Here is a 21745-nt window from a genome sequence, read left to right as displayed (position 1 = left end):
GCATTTGCTCATCGTTCACAATATTTACTACTACAACTATGCGATGTACCGATTAACACGGCTTCTGGCTTCTTGCAGGTCACAACAGACATCGGCCAGCTGCTCGGGGAGCAGAAGGTTGACGCCATTCTGTGTGTGGCGGGCGGATGGGCAGGAGGAAACTGCAGTTCTAAAGGTTAGATGCCCGCCTAAGTTTACTTTAAGACTCAGTATTTCACCTTCCAGAAATAAACAGCCATCAGTGATAGTTTTTGTTTTCCTGATATTTTGATTTACCGATATATTGCACTTATGATCAAATACGCTTGAACATTCGACATCTAAACCAGAGGTGGGTTGTAACACGCTACATTTACTCCGTCCGTTACATTTACTTGAGTAACTTTTGGGATAAATTGTACTTCTATAAGTAGTTTTTATGCAACATACTTTTACTTTTACTTGAGTATATTTATAGAGAAGAAACGCTACTTTTACTCCGTTCCATTTATCTACATTCAGCTCGCTACTCGCTACTTTTTTTTAATCAATCTATTAATGTTTGTTTTGGTTAATGCCCATCCATCCATCCATCCATCATCTTCCGCTTATCCGAGGTCGGGTCGTGGGGGCAGCAGCCTAAGCAGGGAAGCCCAGACTTCCCTCTCACCAGCCACTTCGTCTAGCTCTTCCCGGGGGATCCCGAGGCGTTCCCAGGCCAGCCGGGAGACATAGTCTTCCCAACGTGTCCTGGGTCTTCCCCGTGGCCTCCTGCCGACTGGACGTGCCCTAAACACCTCCCTAGGGAGGCGTTCGGGTGGCATCCTGACCAGATGCCTGAGCCACTTCATCTGGCTCCTCTCGATGTGGAGGAGCAGCGTCTTTACTTTGAGTTCCTCCCGAATGGGAGAACTTCTCACCCTATCTCTAAGGGAGAGGAAACTAATTTCGGCCGCTTGTACCCGTGATCTTATCCTTTCGGTCATGACCCAAAGCTCATGACCATAGGTGAGGATGGGAACGTAGATCGACCGGTAAATTGAGAGCTTTGCCTTCCGGCTCAGCTCCTTCTTCCCCACAACGGATCGATACAACGTTCGCCTTACTGAAGACGCCGCACCGATCCGCCTGTCGATCTCACGATCCACTCTTCCCCCACTGGTGAACAAGACTCCTAGGTACTTGAACTCCTCCACTTGGGGCAGGGTCTCCTCCCCAACCCGGAGATGGCACTCCACCCTTTTCCGGGCGAGAACCATGGACTCGGACTTGGAGGTGCTGATTCTCATTCCGGTCGCTTCACACTCGGCTGCGAACCGATCCAGTGAGAGCTGAAGATCCCGGCCAGATGAAGCCATCAGGACCACATCATCTGCAAAATGGTTAATGACAGAGCTTCAAAGTAGGAACTATGCCAATCACATGCAGTCACTGGTGACGTTGGACCAATCAAACAGAGCCAGGCGGTCACATGACCCGACTTAAACAAGTTGAAAAAACGTATTGGGGTGTTACCATTTAGTGGTCAATTGTACGGAATATATACTGTACTGTGCAATCTACCAATACAAGTTTCAATCTACCAATAAAAGTTTCAATCAATCAATCAAAAGTGTAAAGGAAAAAAGACATTTTTATTTCAACCGTACTTCCCGTCAAAAGCCTAAAGACTGATCGCACAGTTCCTGTCTTCACAATAAAAATGCCGCTCCATCGCGCCTGCGCTAACAAAATAAGAGTCTCCCAAAGCCAGAGCAAACAAACTAGCAAGCTATGGAGTTTGCCGCCAATGTATTTCTTGTAAAGTGTATAAAAACGAATATGGAAGCTGGACAAATAAGATGCCAAAAACCAACGACTTTCATGTGGTATTAGACAGAAAAGAGGAACTTTTTTTTCTCCTCCATTTGAAAACGTGGACGTCTGATACCAATCAATGCAAGTCATCAGAATCAGGTAATACACCAACTTATATTCTTGTCTTCATGAAATATAGGAATCTATATGTTAAACATGCATGTATATTCATTAAAACACCTTTAACACGTCAACAAAAACGGCAAAATAAATAAATATAAATTATATACTGTATATATAAATGTGTGTGTGTGTGTATGTATATATGTGGTAGATCACCTCGACTTGGTCATTTATTAAGTAATTGATAAACGTTGGAAAACTTATTGGGGTGTTACCATTTAGTGGTCAATTGTAGGGAATATGTACTGTACTGTGCAATCTACTAATACAAGTTTCAATTAATCAATCAATCAAATCAATGAATGCCTACTGAGCCTATGGTGCTGTTAAGTTATTGTGGCTCAACGTGCCATTTTTTAAATTTTATTTTAATGTACTATTATTTAATATATATTATTGTTTTAGTTGCTTAAGAGATATTCCTGGCTCTGAATTTGCTCGTTGCTATTTTTATGTTTTTGTGCATTATTTGTTGCCGTAATCAGGTTACTCATCAGTTACTCAGTACTTGAGTAGTTTTTTCACAAAGTACTTTTTACTTTTACTCAAGTAAATATTTGGGTGACTACTCCTTACTTTTACTTGAGTAATAAATCTCTAAAGTAACAGTACTCTTACTTAAGTACAATTTCTGGCTACTCTACCCACCTCTGATCTAAACACAATTAGCTCTGCGAATATTTGACTTTGCTTTGCGTCGGAAGGTAATAACGGAAATTGTCTGTTCCAGGGTAAAACAGATAGCATCATAAACGTTTTATAGACTGTTAAGGCAATGTCAGAGTCATTAAAAAGCATTAAAAGTCATTAAATGGAATTTGAGAAAATTAAGGCTTTAAATGGCATTAAACACATTTTATACAAGTGGGCTTGAAAATGTCAACACAATGCATTGTGGTTCTTGCGGGCCTCTGAATAGTTTTTTTCATACGGTTGAAAGAGAGACTTTGTGCCAACATTTTTTCATTCTTTTCTTTAACGAGTTCAAAATATGGCGCAAAAGTGCCGCATCACTAACTGTCACAAGCAATTCGGGAAAAAATAGACTTGGTGAGATTTGTCTCATTCCCGCATGAAAGCCAAGCAAAGGAACTCGAATAGTCTGGATAGCAGCTGTGAGATGATCAAACATGACTTTTAACACTATCACCTGGCACATATTGGTGTGATCACTGCATTTTCACACTGGTAAATTCAATCAATCAATCAATCAATCAATCAAGGTTTACTTATATAGCCCTAAATCACTAGTGTCTCAAAGGGCTGCACAAACCACAACACAAACCACTACCACATCCTCGGTAGGCCCACATAAGGGCAAGGAAAACTCACACCCAGTGGGACGTCGGTGACAATGATGACTATGAGAACCTTGGAGAGAACGAAAGCAATGGATGTCGAGCGGTTCTAACATGATACTGTGAAATTAAAATAAAAGCATACATTAGTCTGTTTGACACGTAGCGTTTAATAGGCTGTTAGCGTTAGCAGAGCTAGCTGCAGGCTACAAACAATGTACAGTATTTTGGAAAACATGTTATCTGTTTACTTTTAGTTATGGCTAAGCACACAAATAGATATTATTTTCAGAGCATTAGCAGAGTGAACAAAGTATTTAAGTAAGAATGGGCTTATTTTTTTCAGGGAAACCTGGTTATGAAATGGGGCTGGGCACATCTTCAGTCCATTTTGGATGAAAGCCATAGATTACGCACAATTTGAACGGTACGAAGGGCCTGAGTAGTCCTGAGTTCAAACCCGGGCTCGCGATCTTTCTGTGTGGAGTTTGCATGTTCTCCCCGTGACTGCGTGGGTTCCCTCCGGGTATTCCGGCTTCCTCCCACCTCCAAAGACATGCACCTGGGGATAGGTTGATTGGCAACACTAAATTGGCCCTAGTGTGTGAATGTTGTCTGTCTATCTGTGACCCTGTGATGAGGTAGCGACTTGTCCAGGGTGTACACCGCCTTCCGCCCAAATGCAACTGAGATAGGCCAGCGCCCGCCGCGACCCCGAAGGGAATAAGCGGTAAACATGGATGGAGACAATGAGCCTCTTTAGACTTTGCGTTCTGAAATTCTTCTCTGGTATAAAAACTGACTGTGTTGACAAAATTTAGACAAGTGTAGCTTCGACAATTGTGGCAACTTACTCATATATCTTGTCCATAGGTTGTGCTCATTTGGATCATTTCTACCAATTTCACTCATCTTTTGAATTAGCATGCCTTTGGAGATGTGTACAGTTTGTTTCTGTACGGTCCCTTCATTTTTTTTATTTTGTACGATAAAATTTTATCCAGTTTGGGACGCGTGGTTGTGTCCTTGAGCAAGCCCCTTCACCCTTGCTCCTGATGGGTTGTGGTTAGTGCCTTGCATGGGAGCTTCTGCCATAAGTGTGTGAATGTGGAAATAGTTTCAAAGTGCTTTGAGTACCTTGAATTAGGGCTGGGCGATATGGCCTTTTTTTAATACCTCAATGTTTTTAGGCCATGTCACAATACACAATATATATCTCGATATTTTGCCTTTGATGCATATAATCTCACCTTCTCTTTAAGAAGGGGGACCGGAGGGTGTGTTCCAACTATCGTGGGATCACACTCCTCAGCCTTCCCGGTAAGGTTTATTCAGGTGTACTGGAGAGGAGGCTATGCCGGATAGTCAAACCTCGAATTCAGGAGGAACAGTGTGGTTTTCGTCCTGGTCGTGGAACTGTGGACCAGCTCTATACTCTGGGCAGGGTTCTTGAGGGTGCATGGGAGTTTGCCCAACCAGTCTACATGTGCTTTGTGGACTTGGAGAAGGCATTCGACCGTGTCCCTCGGGAAGTCCTGTGGGGAGTGCTCAGAGAGTATGGGGTATCGGACTGTCTTATTGTGGCGGTCCGTTCCCTGTATGATCAGTGTCAGAGCTTGGTACGCATTGCCGGCAGTAAGTCGAACACATTTCCAGTAAGGGTTGGACTCCGCCAAGGCTGTCCTTTGTCACCGATTCTGTTCATAACTTTTATGGACAGAATTTCTAGGCGCAGTCAAGGCGTTGAGGGGTTCCGGTTTGGTAACCGCAGGATTAGGTCTCTGCTTTTTGCAGATGATGTAGTCCTGATGGCTTCATCTGACCGGGATCTTCAGCTCTCGCTGGATCGGTTCGCAGCCGAGTGTGAAGCGACCGGAATGAGAATCAGCACCTCCAAGTCCGAGTCCATGGTTCTCGCCCGGAAAAGGGTGGAGTGCCATCTCCGGGTTGGGAAGGAGACCCTACCCCAAGTGGAGGAGTTCAAGTACCTAGGAGTCTTGTTCACGAGTGAGGGAAGAGTGGATCGTGAGATCGACAGGCGGATCGGTGCGGCGTCTTCAGTAATGCGGACGTTGTACCGATCCGTTGTGGTGAAGAAAGAGCTGAGCCGGAAGGCAAAGCTCTCAATTTACCGGTCGATTTACGTTCCCATCCTCACCTATGGTCATGAGCTTTGGGTCATGACCGAAAGGATAAGATCACGGGTACAAGCGGCCGAAATGAGTTTCCTCCGCCGGGTGGCGGGGCTCTCCCTTAGAGATAGGGTGAGAAGCTCTGCCATCCGGGAGGAACTCAAAGTAAAGCCGCTGCTCTTTCACATCGAGAGGAGCCAGATGAGGTGGTTCGGGCATCTGGTCAGGATGCCACCCGAACGCCTCCCTAGGGAGGTGTTTAGGGCACGTCCAACCGGTAGGAGGCCACGGGGAAGACCCAGGACACGTTGGGAAGACTATGTCTCCCGGCTGGCCTGGGAACGCCTCGGGATCCCCCGGGAAGAGCTAGAAGAAGTGGCTGGGGAGAGGGAAGTCTGGGTTTCCCTGCTCAGGCTGTTGCCCCCGCGACCCTACCTCGGATAAGCGGAAGATGATGGATGGATGGATGGATGGATGGATGGATGGATGGATGGAATCTCACCAGTATGATGATTCTATGTGTCTACATTAAAACATTCTTGTTCACACTGCATGCTCATTTTAAACTTTCATGCAGGGAGGGAAATCACAACTAAGTCAATTGACCAAAACTGTATTTATTAAACCGTTATTAAGAGGTGGCAGAAACATTCATGTCATTTCAAAACAGAAAGTGTAAGATTGTCAGAGACATTTTAAAACAAGCTATGAGTGCACTTTTGTGCATGATGTCACTAAGATGACATATCAAAACAACACTAAATTAAAGTGCACTTTTTGTACAGAACGCCACTACAATAGTCCTAGCACACCCTGTTCCACGTCAGGCCTGCAGGCCACGCCCCCCTCCACAAAGTTATAAAAAATAAAACACTTAAACATGTCATCTCCGATTAAAATTAACTTTTACTGACTTACCATGAATTGATTAACGCGGACCCCCGACTTAAACAAGTTGAAAAACTTATTCGGGTGTTACCATTTAGTGGTCAATTGTACGGAATATGTACTGTACTGTGCAATCTACTAATAAAAGTATCAATCAATCAATCAATCAATCCCATGAAAGCCAGAAAAATGTTGTTTTTAAATTGTAGATAAGACTTTTGCAGAAGTACAGTAATTAGAAGTTGTTTAGTTTTATATTCTACTTACACTAACCCCCTCAAAAAATGATTAGGCTACATAAATATTGCATTTGTATAACCAAGAAATGTATTGATAATAAAAATCTTAGGTGGAAAAACTGAATTGGTTTGTGTTTTGTGTGTACAGTCAAGAATATTTAACTATTTAAATGTTCAAGGTACAAGAGAAGTATAAAGATATCTGAAATTGTGACGTGTGTTTTTCCCTGTTAGAGTTGTACAAAAACGCGGATCTGATGTGGAAACAAAGCGTGTGGACCTCCACCATCTCCAGCCACCTGGCAGCTCTGCACCTGAAACCAGGCGGTCTGTTGACTTTGGCGGGGGCCAAACCCGCTCTGTCAGGGACCGGAGGTGAGACCTTTGTTTACCTGTGACCTGTCGTCACGGTAACAGCCATCGATCTATTTAAGGGGCGGGAAAGAGAAAGGCAGTGTTTGTTGTCCAACTTGTCAATACAGATTATGTGTGCAATAGAAAGCTCTGCAGGCCATCAATGAGAGAATCAAGGCTCTTATCGGAGGCTCACGACAGCGAGGGCAGAAGGCTGTCGATAAAATGGATCCGAGCCACAAACCGAAACGAAGAATCGCGAAAGGATTCTCTGGTAGCGCTTTATGAGCGGGCCTCATAAGCAGAAAGTCGATGATTTGATGGGCCTGTTTGTCCATCAGCTGCTCGTTTGACCTCGCCACGAACCGATCGCCTTCTCTCCCGCACTCACCAAATGAGGCCGAGTATCCATCCATCCATTTTCTACCGCTTATTCCCTTTCGGGGTCGCGGGGGGCGCTGGCGCCTATCTCAGCTACAATCGGGCGGAAGGCAGGGTACACCCTGGACAAGTCGCCACCTCATCGCAGGGCCAACACAGATAGACAGACAACATTCACACTCACATTCACACACTAGGGCCAATTTAGTGATGCCAATCAACCTATCCCCAGGTGCATGTCTTTGGAAGTGGGAGGAAGCCGGAGTACCCGGAGGGAACCCACGCATTCACGGGGAGAACATGCAAACTCCACACAGAAAGATCCCGAGCCTGGATTTGAACCCAGGACTGCAGGACCTTCGTATTGTGAGGCAGACGCACTAACCCCTCTGCCACCGTGAAGCCGAGTAAATATTTCAAAAGTAGCAAAGACTTCATGAGGGTAAACTCCGAAAGTTCAAACGTGCCAAACAAAACAAATGTGAGATTAACATGAACTCCACCTTCTAACAGAGGTGTCCGAACTTTATCAACTATGTTTTGTGCATTAAAGATGCTAAATTTAAATCTAATGTAGCTCAAACTTAACTTTAAAATATGCTAAACTCCCTGAACAAAACATATAGATCAGGGGTCGGGAACCTTTTTGGCTGAGAGAGCCAAGAAGCGAACTATTTTAAAATGTATTTCTCTAAGAGCCATATAATATTTTTTTAACACTGAACACAACTAAACGTGCATTTTTAAGCTAGATCAACATTTCTAGAGTATAATAGGTCTCGTATTCTTCGTAATAACATTGTTATTCTAAAGCGAACTGTGGAAGGGGCGTGGCCTGCGGGCCTGCAGCGAAGCGGGGTGTTGCCATAATCGGCCTCGAAATCAGCGACAGGTGCGTAAATGGCCCAGCTTGGCCTTGTTATCTAATCACCTGTCGCTCTGTTTATAAGTAGCAGCCAGGAGGAGAGACAGGGTTGGGGCTGGAGCCAGAGCGCGAGCGAGAACGAAAGAGAAAAAAACAATTGCTGGAAAGCAACTGAGAGACTTATTGAAAAGTAAAACAATATTGTAACCCTGAAACAGGCTCTCATGTCGGTGTTTGGTGGTCTGGAGAACCCCCAGGAGGGCAAATCCTACGCCAACCAATTTATAAATAAATTACTTCTTACCCTTAATGCAACTTCTTGTACAAGTGCGGTAGAAAAAAGGATGGATGGATTCAAATGCATGAGCATGTTTTATATTTTGAACGTTATTTTTAACACTCTGATTACAAGTGGAATTATTCATTACTTATCGTGTTAAGCAATGTCAGCTCAGATTTATCCGAGAGCCAGATGCAGTCATCAAAAGAGCCACATCTGGCTCGCGAGCCATAGGTTCCCTACCCCTGATATAGATCTTAGCTTTGTGTTCTGAAGTGAATTATATTTATATAGCGCTTTTCTCTAGTGACTCAAAGCGCTTTACATGGTGAAACCCAATATCTAAGTTACATTTAAACCAGTGTGGGTGGCACTGGGAGCAGGTGGGTAAAGTGTCTTGCCCAAGGGCACAACAGCAGTGACTAGGGTGGCAGGAGCGGGAATCGAACCTGCAACCCTCAAGTTGCTGGCACGGCCACTCTACCAACCGAGCTATACCGCTGTGTTATAAGTATAGTTTAGTTTAGTTGAGTTGACTGCGATGAAGTGGCGACTTGTCCAGGGTGTACGCCGCCTTCCGCCCGATTGTAGCTGAGATAGGCACCAGCGACCCCAAAGGGAATAAGCGGTAGAAAATGGATGGATGGAAAGTTTACTTAATTATTTCTTCGGTCTGTGATCAACAAAATAAACAATTTTACATCAATTAAATCATAAATTGACAATTTTACAGAGCGAAAGGGTTTTTTAGGCTGAAGTTGAGCACTTATTTTGCCTAACCCTATAAACTAGTGTTCTCAACCTTTTTTCAGTGATGTACCCCCTGTGAACATTTTTTTAGTTCAAGTACCCCCTAATCAGAGCAAAGCATTTTTGGTTGATAAAGAAGTAAAATACAGCACTATGTCATCAGTTCCTGATTTATTAAATTGTATAACAGTGCAAAATATTGCTCATTTGTAGTGGTCTTTCTTCAACTATTTGGAAAAAAAGATATAAAAATAACTAAAAACAAGTGATTCAATTATAAATAAAGATTTCTACTTAATGATAAGTCGCACCTGCCAAAAATGCATAATAAAGAAGGAAAAAAACACATATAAGTCGCACTATAAAGAGCATTTTTGGGGGGAAATTTATTTGATAAAACCCAACACCAAGAATAGACATTTGAAAGGCAATTTAAAATAAATAAGGAATAGTGAACAACAGGCTGAATAAGTGTACGTTATATGACGCATAAATAACCAACTTAGAAGGGGCCTGGTATGTTAATGTAACATATTATGGTAAAATCATTCAAATAACTATAACATATAGAACATGCTATATGTTTACCAAACAATCTGTCACTCCTAATTTCTAAATCCCATGAAATCTTATACATCTAGTCTATTACGTGAATGAGATAAATAATATTATTTGATATTTTACGGTAATGTGTTAATAATTTCACACATAAGTCGCTCCCGAGTATAAGTCGCACCCCTGGCCAAACTATGAACAAAACTGCGACTTATAGTCCGAAAAATACGGTATTTATACACATTTACATATATATCTATTAGGGCTGTTAAAGGGGAACATTATCACCAGACCTATGTAAGCGTCAATATATACCTTGATGGTGCAGAATAAAGACCATCTATTTTTTTAACCGATTTCCGAACTCTAAATGGGTGAATTTTGGCGAATTAAACGCCTTTCTGTTTATCACGTTGGAGGCGATGACGTCAGAATGTGACGTCGCCGAGGTAACACCCACCATTTTCATTTTCACATTACAAACACCGGGTCTCAGCTCTGTTATTTTCCGTTTTTTTGACTAATTTTTGGAACCTTGGAGACATCATGCCTCGTCGGTGTGTTGTCGGAGAGTGTAACAACACTAACAGGGAGGGATTCAAGTTGCACCACTGGCCCGAAGAAGCCAAAGTGTCTGCCGCCAGACCCCCATTGAATGTGCCAGAGTGTCTCCACATTTGACAGGCGATGCTAAGGCAGACATGGCACAGAGATGTATGGATAACCTGCAGATGCATTTGCAACGATAGTCAACAAAATCACAAAGGTGAGTTTTGTTGATGTTGACTGCCAGCTAATCGATGCTAACATGCTACGCTAATCGATGCTAACATGCTATTTACCGGCGGTGCTAAATCAGACATGGAACAGAGATGTATGGATAACCTGTAGATGCATTTGCAACTATATTACGTTTCCTTCCACCCACATTTAATGCGAAAAAAACACTTACCAATCGACGGTTTTAAGTTGCTCCAGTGTCACAAGATGCGAAAGTCCTGATCGTTTGGTCCGCACATTTTACCGGCGATGCTAACGCAGCTATTGGGCCATGCTATGGCTATGAATAGCGTCAATAGCTATAGTTTCTTCTTCAATACTTTCATACTCCAGCCATCTGTTTCAATACATGCGTAATCTGTTGAATCGCTTAAGTCGCTGAAATCCGAGTTTGAATCCGAGCTAATGTCGCTATATCTTGCTGTGGTATTCCCATTGTTTGTTTACATTGGCAGCACTGTATGACGTCACAGGGAAATGGCCAGTGTCTTCGCAGAGAGACGAAAATACGGCACTTTAAAGCTTTATTTAGGGATATTCCGAGACCGGTAAAAATTTGAAAAAAACTTCAAATAATACAACAAGCCACTGGGAACTGATTATTATTGTTTTTAACCCTTTTGAAATTGTGATAATGTTCCCCTTTAATCTTTGGGCACCACTCGATTGGATTCGATCATTTGGGGTGACGACTCGATTGAGAATTGCTTCTCGATTTAAAATCTATATTTCTTAATAATATTGGATGAGAAGTTCTATGATTAACTACATTCCTCCACAAAATCGATAAACAGCACTGATCAATTTCTATATTATTTAAAAGAAAACTGGTTTTTTTTCAATAAAAATGCTTTCCAAACATTTAATAAAGTCTAACACACAAGAGAAATATCCAGCACTTCTCTTTTCTAAAATAAATCTGTACCGCAGATATGAATAATCTACATCAGGGGTGGGCATTACGTCGATCGCGATCGACTGGTCGATCTCGGAGGGTGTGTCAGTCGATCTCAAGTCAGGCATTAAAAAATAGACATAAAAATGAGCAATCATCAATCATACCAAAACTTCACTTCGTCAGTTGTTTGACATTCTCGGCACCCGAGGATCTTGTGAGATGACGCTGGCTGCTGCGAGCTCATATTTAAGAAAAAAATCACTAACAGGGCGGACGCAAAGAAAAACATTTTATTTCTAGAGACTCCGTACCTACTGTCAAAACTCTAAAGACCGACTGCACAGTTCCTGTCTTCACCATAAAAGACCTGTTTCATCCTGCCTGTGCTAACAAAATAAGAGTCTCAGAAAGCTAGCGTGCACAAGCTAGCAAGCTACGGAGTTTGATGCCAATGTATTTCTCCCCCGCCCTCAGCGAGCGCTTTCTCACTTGCTTGCCCACCCGCACACTCACTGACGTCACTCACCTGCTGCCAGACATTAAAGGGCCACACACATATGCTACTCTCATAACAAAGTGTTTAAAAACGAGTATGCAAGTTGGACAAATGAGATGCCAAAACCAACCACTTTCATGTGGTATTGGACAGAAAGGAGGACTTTTTTTTTCCTCCATTTGAAAATGCGGACGTTAGCACCACTGTCTAATTCCAATCAATGCAAGTCATCAGAATCAAATACACCAACTTATATTCTTGTCGTCATGAAAGAAAGGAATCTATGTGTGTTAAACATGCTTGTATTATCATTAAACACCATTAACTTGTTAACAAAAATGTCTCTTTCATAAATAAATAAATATAAATTATAAGTAGATCTCCTCGACTTGGTCAATTGAAAAGTAGCTCGCCTGCAGAAAAAGTGTGAGCGCCCCTGATCTACATCAACAATATGATTTGCCTGAACAGGAGAGAATTAAAAAAAAAAAAAAATCTGTTTAGAATCATTACAGTGCGAGCGGCGTCTTCAGTAATGCGGACGTTGTATCGATCCGTTGTGGTGAAGAAGGAGCTGAGCCGGAAGGCAAAGCTCTCAATTTACTGGTCGAGCTACGTTCCCATCCTCACCTATGGTCATGAGCTTTGGGTCATGACCGAAAGGATAAGATCACGGGTACAAGCGGCCGAAATGAGTTTCCTCCGCCGGGTGGCGGGGCTCTCCCTTAGAGATAGGGTGAGAAGCTCTGCTATCCGGGAGGAACTCAAAGTAAAGCCGCTGCTCCTTCACATGGAGAGGAGCCAGATGAGGTGGTTTGGGCATCTGGTCAGGATGCCACCAGGACGCCTCCCTAGGGAGGTGTTTAGGGCACGTCCAACCGGTAGGAGGCCACGGGGAAGACCCAGGACACATTGGGAAGACTATGTCTCCCGGCTGGCCTGGGAACGCCTCGGGATCCCCCGGGAAGAGCTAGACGAAGTGAATGGGGAGAGGGAAGTCTGGGTTCCCCTGCTTAGGCTGTTGCCCCCGCGACCCGACCTCGGATAAGTGGAAGAAGATGGATAGATAGAATCATTACAAGTAAGAAATGCGTTAATCAGATTTTTTTTTTTGACACCCCTAATATCTGTGTATGTGTAGATAGCTAAATAGATAAATAAATCAACTTACGTATTTATTAAAATGAATATAAATATACTTACATTTATATTTTGCCTTTTAAACTTCTTAGATAAATGTAAAATATATATTATATAGATAAATTAATAAAATATATAATTATTGTACGTATTATATATATATATATATATATATATATATATATATATATATATATATATATATATAATGCATACATCAATTAAAAATACATATATTATTATATATTTTATTTTGTTTATTAATATATATATATATATATATATGTATATATATATATATATATATACATACTTGATTCATTATTTTTGTTAGAAAATGTTTTGCTGCCAAAGTCCACCTGATGCTGCGTGACCTCCACAAATCATTCTTTTTACGTTGCCATGACAACCCCCTTATCCCATTATTTACAAGTTTGGACACCGCTATGGATCAACGACACTACAAAAACAAACGAGGCAATTAGCTCCGCCAGTGACAGTGCGCGGGGATCGAACCCGAGGCCGTTGCGCTCCCAGACGTCCGCATCCTCAGGCTAACCTGCGGTCACACCGCCACCTCCTGCGTCATGTTTGACTAAATCAGCTCTCGCAGGGAACACAAACATCAGAGGGAAGTGGCACCAACTCCCCTTGTTGCCATTGGCTCATTTTATGAGCGTGTCATGGGACGGCACCAGGCGGAATTCTTGAGATTCTTTGGAAATGGGGAGGTACTTGACTTACTGGATCCATATGCTGAAGCTACAGAACATTCCGTGGGCCACATCATCAATGCCAGAGTCTCGTATAAAGACACTTTATGTCAAATGAACATTGGAAAAACTGAGTGCGCTAAGTCAAGTTTCATTTGTTCCCCCTCAGGCATGGTCGGGTATGGGATGGCCAAGGCCGCCGTGCACCAGCTGTGTCAAAGTCTGGCCACCAAAAACAGTGGGATGCCTTCAGGGGCCGCGGCGGTCGCCATCTTGCCGTAAGTGCTCAAATTTCCATGTTCATCAGCCCATCATGCACTCACAAACCTTAAATCAGGGGTGTCGAACTCAAACACAGAGTGGGCCAAAATTTTAAACAGAAAAAACACACCTTCTTACACACGTCGCGTGTGCAATGTTACACACTCCCGCAGAGCAGAGAAGTAGTGACATGGTAACGTCAGCTGTGATGCTTAATGAGGTGAGGGTGGTAATACGAGAGAGAGAAGGTGCGAATCTGGTAATAAAAAAAGGAATAATTAATTACCAGAGGTGGGTAGTAACGCGCTACATTTACTCCGTTACATCTACTTGAGTAACTTTTGGGATAAATTGTCCTTCTAAGAGTAGTTTTTATGCAACATACTTTTACTTTTACTTGAGTATATTTATAGAGAAGAAACACTACTTTTACTCCGCTCTATTTATCTACATTTAGCTCGCTACTCGCTACTTTTTTTTATCGACCTGTTAAAAAAGACACTTTTTATTTCAACCGTACTTCCCGTCACAAGCCTAAAGATTGATCGCACAGTTCCTGTCTTCACAATAAAAGTGCCGCTCCATTGCACCTGCGCTAATAAAATAAGAGTCTCCGAAAGCCAGAACAAACAAGCTAGCAAGATACAGAGTTTGCCGCCAATGTATTTCTTGTAAAGTGTATAAAAACAAATATTGAAGCTGGACGAATAAGATGCCAAAAACCAACGACTTTCATGTAGTATTAGACAGAAAAGAGGAACTTTTTTTTCTCCTCCATTTGAAAAAGTGGACATTATCAGCACTACTGTCAGATTCCAATCAATGCAAGTCATCAGAATCAGGTAATACACCAACTTATATTCTTGTCTTCATGAAAGATAGGAATCTATATGTGTTACACATGCATGTATATTCATTAAAACACCTTTTAACATGTCAACAAAAACGGCAAAATAAATAACTATAAATTATATACTGTGTATATATATATATGATATGTGTGTGTATGTATATATGAGGTAGATCACCTCGACTTGGTCATTAGTGGTCAATTGTACGGAATATGTACTGTACTGTGCAATCTACTAATACAAGTTTCAATCAATCAATCAATCGATGAATGCCTACTGAGCCTATGGTGCTGTTAAGTTATTGTGGCTCAATTTGCCTCAATTTTTTTTATTTTAATGTATTATTATTTAATATATATTATTGTTTTAGTTGCTTAAGAGATATTCCTGGCTCTGAATTTGCGCATTGCTATTTTTATGTTTTTGTGCATTATTTGTTGCCCTAATCAGGTTACTTATCAGTTACTCAGTACTTGAGTAGTTTTTTCACAAATTACTTTTTACTTTTACTGAAGTAAATATTTGGGTGACTACTCCTTACTTTTACTTGAGTAATACATCTCTAAAGTAACAGTACTCTTACTTGAGTACAATTTCTGGCTAATCTACCCACCTCTGTTAATTACCAAGAAAAATTATGCGGCAAAAGCGTTGCTACAAAAAACAGCAGCACTTCTAATGTAGCATCATTTGAAAAGTCACCCGCTACAGAATGAGGAGTGCTTTAAACTCCGCATGTCAACATCTCCGGTCGGTGCCACACCAACAAAATCCCGAAGCAACCATTTCCACATCAACACCGTATGAAAAAAAATATATAGTCAACAACAAAAGGAGATAACGTCCGCAGGAACCGATTATGCAGCTCATTTTTATGTGACACTTATTGAAATACCTTGTGACACTTTTATGTGACACTTATTGAAATATCTTGTGTGACATCATGCACAAAAATGCACTTTATTTGTTTTAAAGTATTGTATTGGCATTCTGTACAAAAAGTGCACTTTGAATTAGTGTTGTTTTAATATGTCATCTTTGTGTCATCATGCACTAAAGTGCACTTATTTTAAAATGTCTCTGACAATCTTGTACTTTCTGTTTTGGAAATGACATGAATGTCTGTGCCACTGCTTAATAACTGTTTTAAGTTGTGGTAAATTGACTTAGTTGTGATTTTCCTCTTGATGAAAGTTGAAAAGTAGCATATATTAACGCAGTATGAACAAGAAAGTTTTAATGTAGACACATAGAATCATCATACTGCTGTGATTATATGCATCAAGTGTTCATTCAAGACTAAGGCAAAATATCCAGATAAATATTGTGTATTGTGACATGGCCTAAAAATATTGAGATATTAATAAAAGGCCATATCGCCCAGCCCTACTGTTAAGCAACGCTGGCAGGTAAACCTTCCTGGTTGGCTACCAGGGACAGTTTGATTGATTGATTGATACTTTTATTAGTAGATTGCACAGTTCAGTACATATTCCATACAATTGACCACTAAATGGTAACACCCGAATACGTTTTTCAACTTGTTTAAGTCGGGGTCCACGTTAATCAATTCAGGTGAGCCTGCTGTTTGCCAACCAGAAGCAGCTGGGGAGAACAGCGCTCTGAAGCAGGGATAAAACACTGCAGGAAATACAAAACCAGCAATTGGGTACAACAAAATAAAAGCACAGGACAGGAAATTACAAACAAAACAAAAGTCCAACATATAAAAATTAGGGCTGTTTAAAATTACGAGTTAACTCCCCTGAAAAATATCCCATTAGTTAGATTAGTCGCGCAATTTATTTTGGTTTATTTTAAATTATTTTTTTTACACTATTTTGAGCTCCTTTACAAAGACAGTGAATGATTTATTAGATTAGATAGTACTTTATTTATTCCGTCAGGAGAGTTCCTTCAGGAAAATTACAATTTTCAGCACAATCCCATTCAAGATCAGACAAACATTAAAGGGAGACAGAACAGGATCGCTGACGGGTCTGCCGGCTTCCAGCGCCCCTTTCAAAAAAAGATGAGATACAGGTAAACAAGGGGAGGGGAGAAAAAAATAGAAGATTAAAATAAAAAAATCGGTCTTAGCCTGGGCCCTGGAGAGGGGGTGCAGACTGAGGCCAAGGGAAAAATACAACAACTCATAGCCATAGAACACATCCCTCTTACATGTGTGTAAAAGGGAAACATCAGACATCAAAGAACACAGAGGACATTAAAGACATTAAAGCAGCAGATACAACCAGACACTTCTATATACAGCTATGAATAAAAAGTAAAATAAACATATCCACTGTGGTGGCCTCTGCGGTGTTCCACGCCATCGTCCGCTGGGGTGGAGGGAGCATGGCCAGAGACAGGAGCAGACCCAACAAAGCAACCAAGACAGCCGACTCCACTTTCGGCCAGTGTCCAGTCAGCATGGATGAGTGAGGATACGCCCAAGGTGACTGAGGTGTCCGACACCTGCTCACCCAGCCAAGACCCCGCGAAGCCTCTCCGTCCCAGCGCTCAGTGCTAGCTCCACAGTCCTGTCCCCTCATCCTTATCTCCTCCAGTCCCTCCAAAGCGACTCCGGTGTGGCAGACACCCAGCAGCTGGTCTCCATGGCCAAAAGGCTCCCGGGAGGCAGATCCAGAAGTCCACAAAAAAAGCACCACAGAGGTCACTAAAGTGACACCCCTTGTCACACAGTCCCAAAGGGTCCCGGACCAAAAGGCAAAAAAATATAATAACACATGAAAACAAGAGGGAAGGAAACACAAAAGGATGATACAAGAGCACAGAGCTCCTGCCTGCAGCAGCGCCATCTTGGAAAAAAACCAAGATTTATGTATGGGTCGTACTTGTATAGCGCTTTTCTACCTTCAAGGTACTCAAAGCGCTTTGACACTACTTCCACATTTACCCATTCACACACACATTCACACACTGATGGAGGGAGCTGCCATGCAAGGCGCTAACCAGCACCCATCAGGAGCAAGGGTGAAGTGTCATGCTCAAGGACACAACGGACGTGACAAGGTTGGTACTAGTTGGGGATTGAACCAGGGACCCCCGGGTTGCGCACGGCCACTCTCCTACTGCGCCACGCCGACCCGATGTAAAACACGGCGTGGGTTGTTATAAGGTCAGTCACTAGGCCGACACAAATACGACATTTAAATAGGACTGTGGATAATATTTTTTCCAGCATATGAGAAAATAGATTACGTACATTAAAAAAAACGTTGTGTATTACCGTATTTTACGGACTATAAGGCGCAGTTTTTTTCATAGTTTGGCCAGGGGTGCGACTTATGTGTGAAATTATTAACACATTATCGTAAAATATCAGATAATATAAGACTAAACGTATAAGATTTCATGGGATTTAGCGATTAGGATTGACAGATTGTGTGGTAAACGTATAGCATGTTCTATATGTTATAGTTATTTGAATGACTCTTACCATAAAGTTGGTTATTTATTAGGGATGCACCGATTAATGGGTAACCGAATATATTCGGCCGAATATGGCAAAAAAAGCCACATTCGGCCTTCGGTGGAATGAGTTAAAAACAAGGCCGAATAGTGGCGTGTGACGCAATTTTTTGACGCAGTGACGCAATCAACCAACGTGCAGTGACGTTGGGATATGTTGTGTACCTGTATAAGTGTATGAGGTTGCAAGCACACACTCTTTGAGATTTAGTGGAGCGTCTGTTTACATTATTAGCCTGTTGTGTAGGCTACCTGTGTAAGTGTATGAGGTTACAAGCACACACTTAATTGAGATTTACTTGAGCCTTCTCTTTACATTATTAGCCTGTTGTAGTCATTGGTGGAGCATAATATATATATATATATATATATACTTTTTTTATTTTTATTTTTATTTATATATTTTTTTACAATTGTTTTTAACATGGCTGTGCAGCACTTTGGAAACGTTATTGTTGTTTAAATGTGCTATATAAATAAAGTGGATTGGATTGGATTGTTGTGTAGGCTACCTGTATAAGTGTATGAGGTTACAAGCACACACGTAATTGAGATTTACTTGAGCCTTCTGTTTATATTATTAGCATATCTATTGTGGCTAAGCAGACTTTTGTCAAAAGGACAATAATTCATTTGTTGTGGGTTTATCCACTTTAATGCACTTTATTTTTTTTTTTGGAATGCATGTTTTGTTTGAAGGCCTAATATAAATGAAAAACGTTGTGCTTTTTTGGAAAAGCAAAGGCTACTGGAATATTAAAAAAATGTCAATATTCAATAAAAAATACTTTATTTGAAAAACGTGTAAATATTTATTCTAGGCTATTTATGCAATATTAAAAAAATTATGAAAAACTGCATTCATTATTCGGTATTCGAGCGTTCAAATTTTATTCGGCTTCGGCCACAAATTTTCATTTCGGTGCATCCCTATTATTTATGCCTCATATAACGTACACTTATTCAGCCTGTTGTTCACTATTCTTTATTTATTTTAAATTGCCTTTCAAATGTCTATTCTTGGTGTTGGGTTTTATCTAATAAATTTCCCCCCCAAAATGCGACTTATATATGTTTTTTTTCCTTCTTTATTACGCATTTTCGGCAGGTGCGACTTATATTCCGGAGCGATTTATGCTCCGAAAAATACGGTACATTCTAATTTTACATTTGTGTGAAAATATTGGGGGTATTTTTTTAGGTTAATTCAAATGATGTTGGCAAGTCATTTACTGTGATTAATCATGAATAATCCAAATTCAAAAGAGTGATTAATCTGATTTTAAAAAATGCACCATTTATTCGCACCAATATATCAAAACAGTCATGACATCTTTAATGTATACCAGATTCACCAACCTTTTTGACACCAAGAGCTACTTCTCGGGTACTGATTAATGCGAAGGGCTACCAGTTTGATACACACTTAAATAAATTGCTAGAAATAGCCAATTTGCTCAATTTACCTTTTAATAAATAAATCTATATATATTAAAAAAAGGGGTATTTCTGTCTGTCATTCTGTCATTTTTTTCCTTTTACGGAAGTTTTTTTGTAGAGAATAAATGATGAAAAAAAACTCTTAATTGAACGGTTCAAAAGAGGATCAAACACGAAAAAAATGAACATTTAATTTTGAAACATAGTTTATCTTCAATTTCGACTCTTTAAAATTCTAAATTCAACCGAAAAATATGAAGAGAAAAACTAGCTAATTCGAATCTTTTTGAAAAAATTTAAAAAAGAATTCATGTAACGTCATTAGTAATTTTTCCTGATTAAGATTAATTTTAGAATTTTTATGACATGTTTAAAATAGGTTAAAATCCAATCTGCACTTTTTAAAATATACAACAAATTGGACCAAGCTATATTTCTAACAAAGACAAATCATTATTTCTTCTAGATTTTCCAGAACAGAAATTGGAAAATAAATTCAAAAGACTTTTAAATAAGATTTAAATTTGATTTGACAGATTTTCTAGATCTGCCAGAATAATTGTTTTGAATTTTAATCATAATAATTTTGAATAAATATTTCATCAATATTCTTTGTTGTAAAAACAGAAGCTAAAATGAAGAATTACATTAAAATGTATTTATTATTCTTTACAATAAAAAAATAAATTTACTTGAACATTGATTTAAATTGTCCGGAAAGAAGAGGAAGGAATTTAAAAGGTAAAAAGGTATATATGTTTAAAAATCCTAAAATCATTTTTAAGGTTGTATTTTTTCGCTAAAATTGTCTTTCTGAAAGTTATAAGAAGCAAAGTATAAAAACTAATGAATTATTTAAACAAGTGAAGACCAAGTCTTTAAAATATTTTCTTGGATTTTCAAATTCTATTTGAGTTCTGTCTCTCTTAGAATTAAAAATGTCGAGCAAAGCGAGACCAGCTTGCTAGTAAATAAATACAATTTAAAAAATAGAGGCGGCTCACTGGTAAGTGCTGCTATTTGAGCTATTTTTAGAACAGGCCAGCGGGCGACTCATCTGGCGTTCAAAAAAAGAGGTGAGGTGTTTGATGCGTTCACTGAGAAATGGGCATCGATTTTGATGTGATCAACAATCATCATTGCAACGATTATTACAATCATCACAAGAGGCTCTGTTTAGAAATTCCTACTACACTTGAATGCCACATTCCATGAACCCAGCGAATGAGCTGATGAACTCGGTGGCACTAATGTGTCACACATTGTCGCTTTAGCTGCCTTTTGTGTATCAATGCAAGTCAAATGTGTGTATTATTTATACTGTAGAACTGTATTCAAGTATTCACCAGAGATACTTTTCTTGAAAGGTTGCTTAAGGATAAATAAATAATAAATAGGGCTGTGGACAAAATATTGTTTTGCAAATCTTTTGCTGTCCTGGTTTTTGCATAATCATTATGATAGTTTATATTGTTTTTTTTTTAATAAACACATTTCAAGAGGGGTGTATCTGGCCGGTGCCTTCTCTGTGGCTGCATGCTGCACCAACAGCAGCAGCAGCAGCCTGGAGGGCGGCTGTCACATCTGTTTTGTATTAGCCCAATGACTTGCATTTTTGCTTTTCCACGCCAACTGCGGGTCACACAACTGATGCTGAATGAGTGGCTTCTTTAATTTGCGCCCGCCTCGTGATGCTTAAATACGCTCACGGGACACAGCATTGGGTACACTTGCAGAGACTAATAAGAGGCTTGTCAAAAAATGTGTCACGAGATGAATAAATGTTGGTATTAAACGTGCTGTGTTTAAAAAAAAAAAAAATACACAAATGATTATGTGTCACAGCCAGCTGCTTACACTGATTGTCATCTGCCTCCTTTTCCAGCGTTACCTTGGATACGCCGATGAACAGGAAGTTCATGCCTGATGCCGACTTCGGGGCGTGGACACCGCTAGAGTATATTGCTGAG

The 21745-nt window shown here is 40.5% G+C and overlaps 1 protein-coding gene across 6 annotated transcripts in view; it reads left to right on the top strand.

The window, feature by feature from the left end:
- The window catches only part of qdpra (quinoid dihydropteridine reductase a), a 152745-nt gene that overhangs the window by 114912 nt on the left and 16088 nt on the right, over nt 1-21745 (top strand). For all 6 annotated transcript variants that reach the window (XM_061891742.1, XM_061891737.1, XM_061891739.1 and 3 more), the window contains 4 exons: nt 79-175; nt 6751-6891; nt 13898-14006; nt 21661-21744. In XM_061891742.1, the coding sequence (XP_061747726.1) occupies nt 79-175; nt 6751-6891; nt 13898-14006; nt 21661-21744 (431 nt within the window). The remainder of the gene's footprint in view (nt 1-78; nt 176-6750; nt 6892-13897; nt 14007-21660; nt 21745) is intronic.

Source organism: Nerophis ophidion, linkage group LG29 (genome assembly GCF_033978795.1).
Source record: "Nerophis ophidion isolate RoL-2023_Sa linkage group LG29, RoL_Noph_v1.0, whole genome shotgun sequence".
NCBI classification, from domain to species: Eukaryota; Metazoa; Chordata; class Actinopteri; order Syngnathiformes; family Syngnathidae; genus Nerophis; species Nerophis ophidion.
Note: the sequence above shows the minus strand (reverse complement) of the source record. Positions and strands in the feature narration are given on the sequence as shown.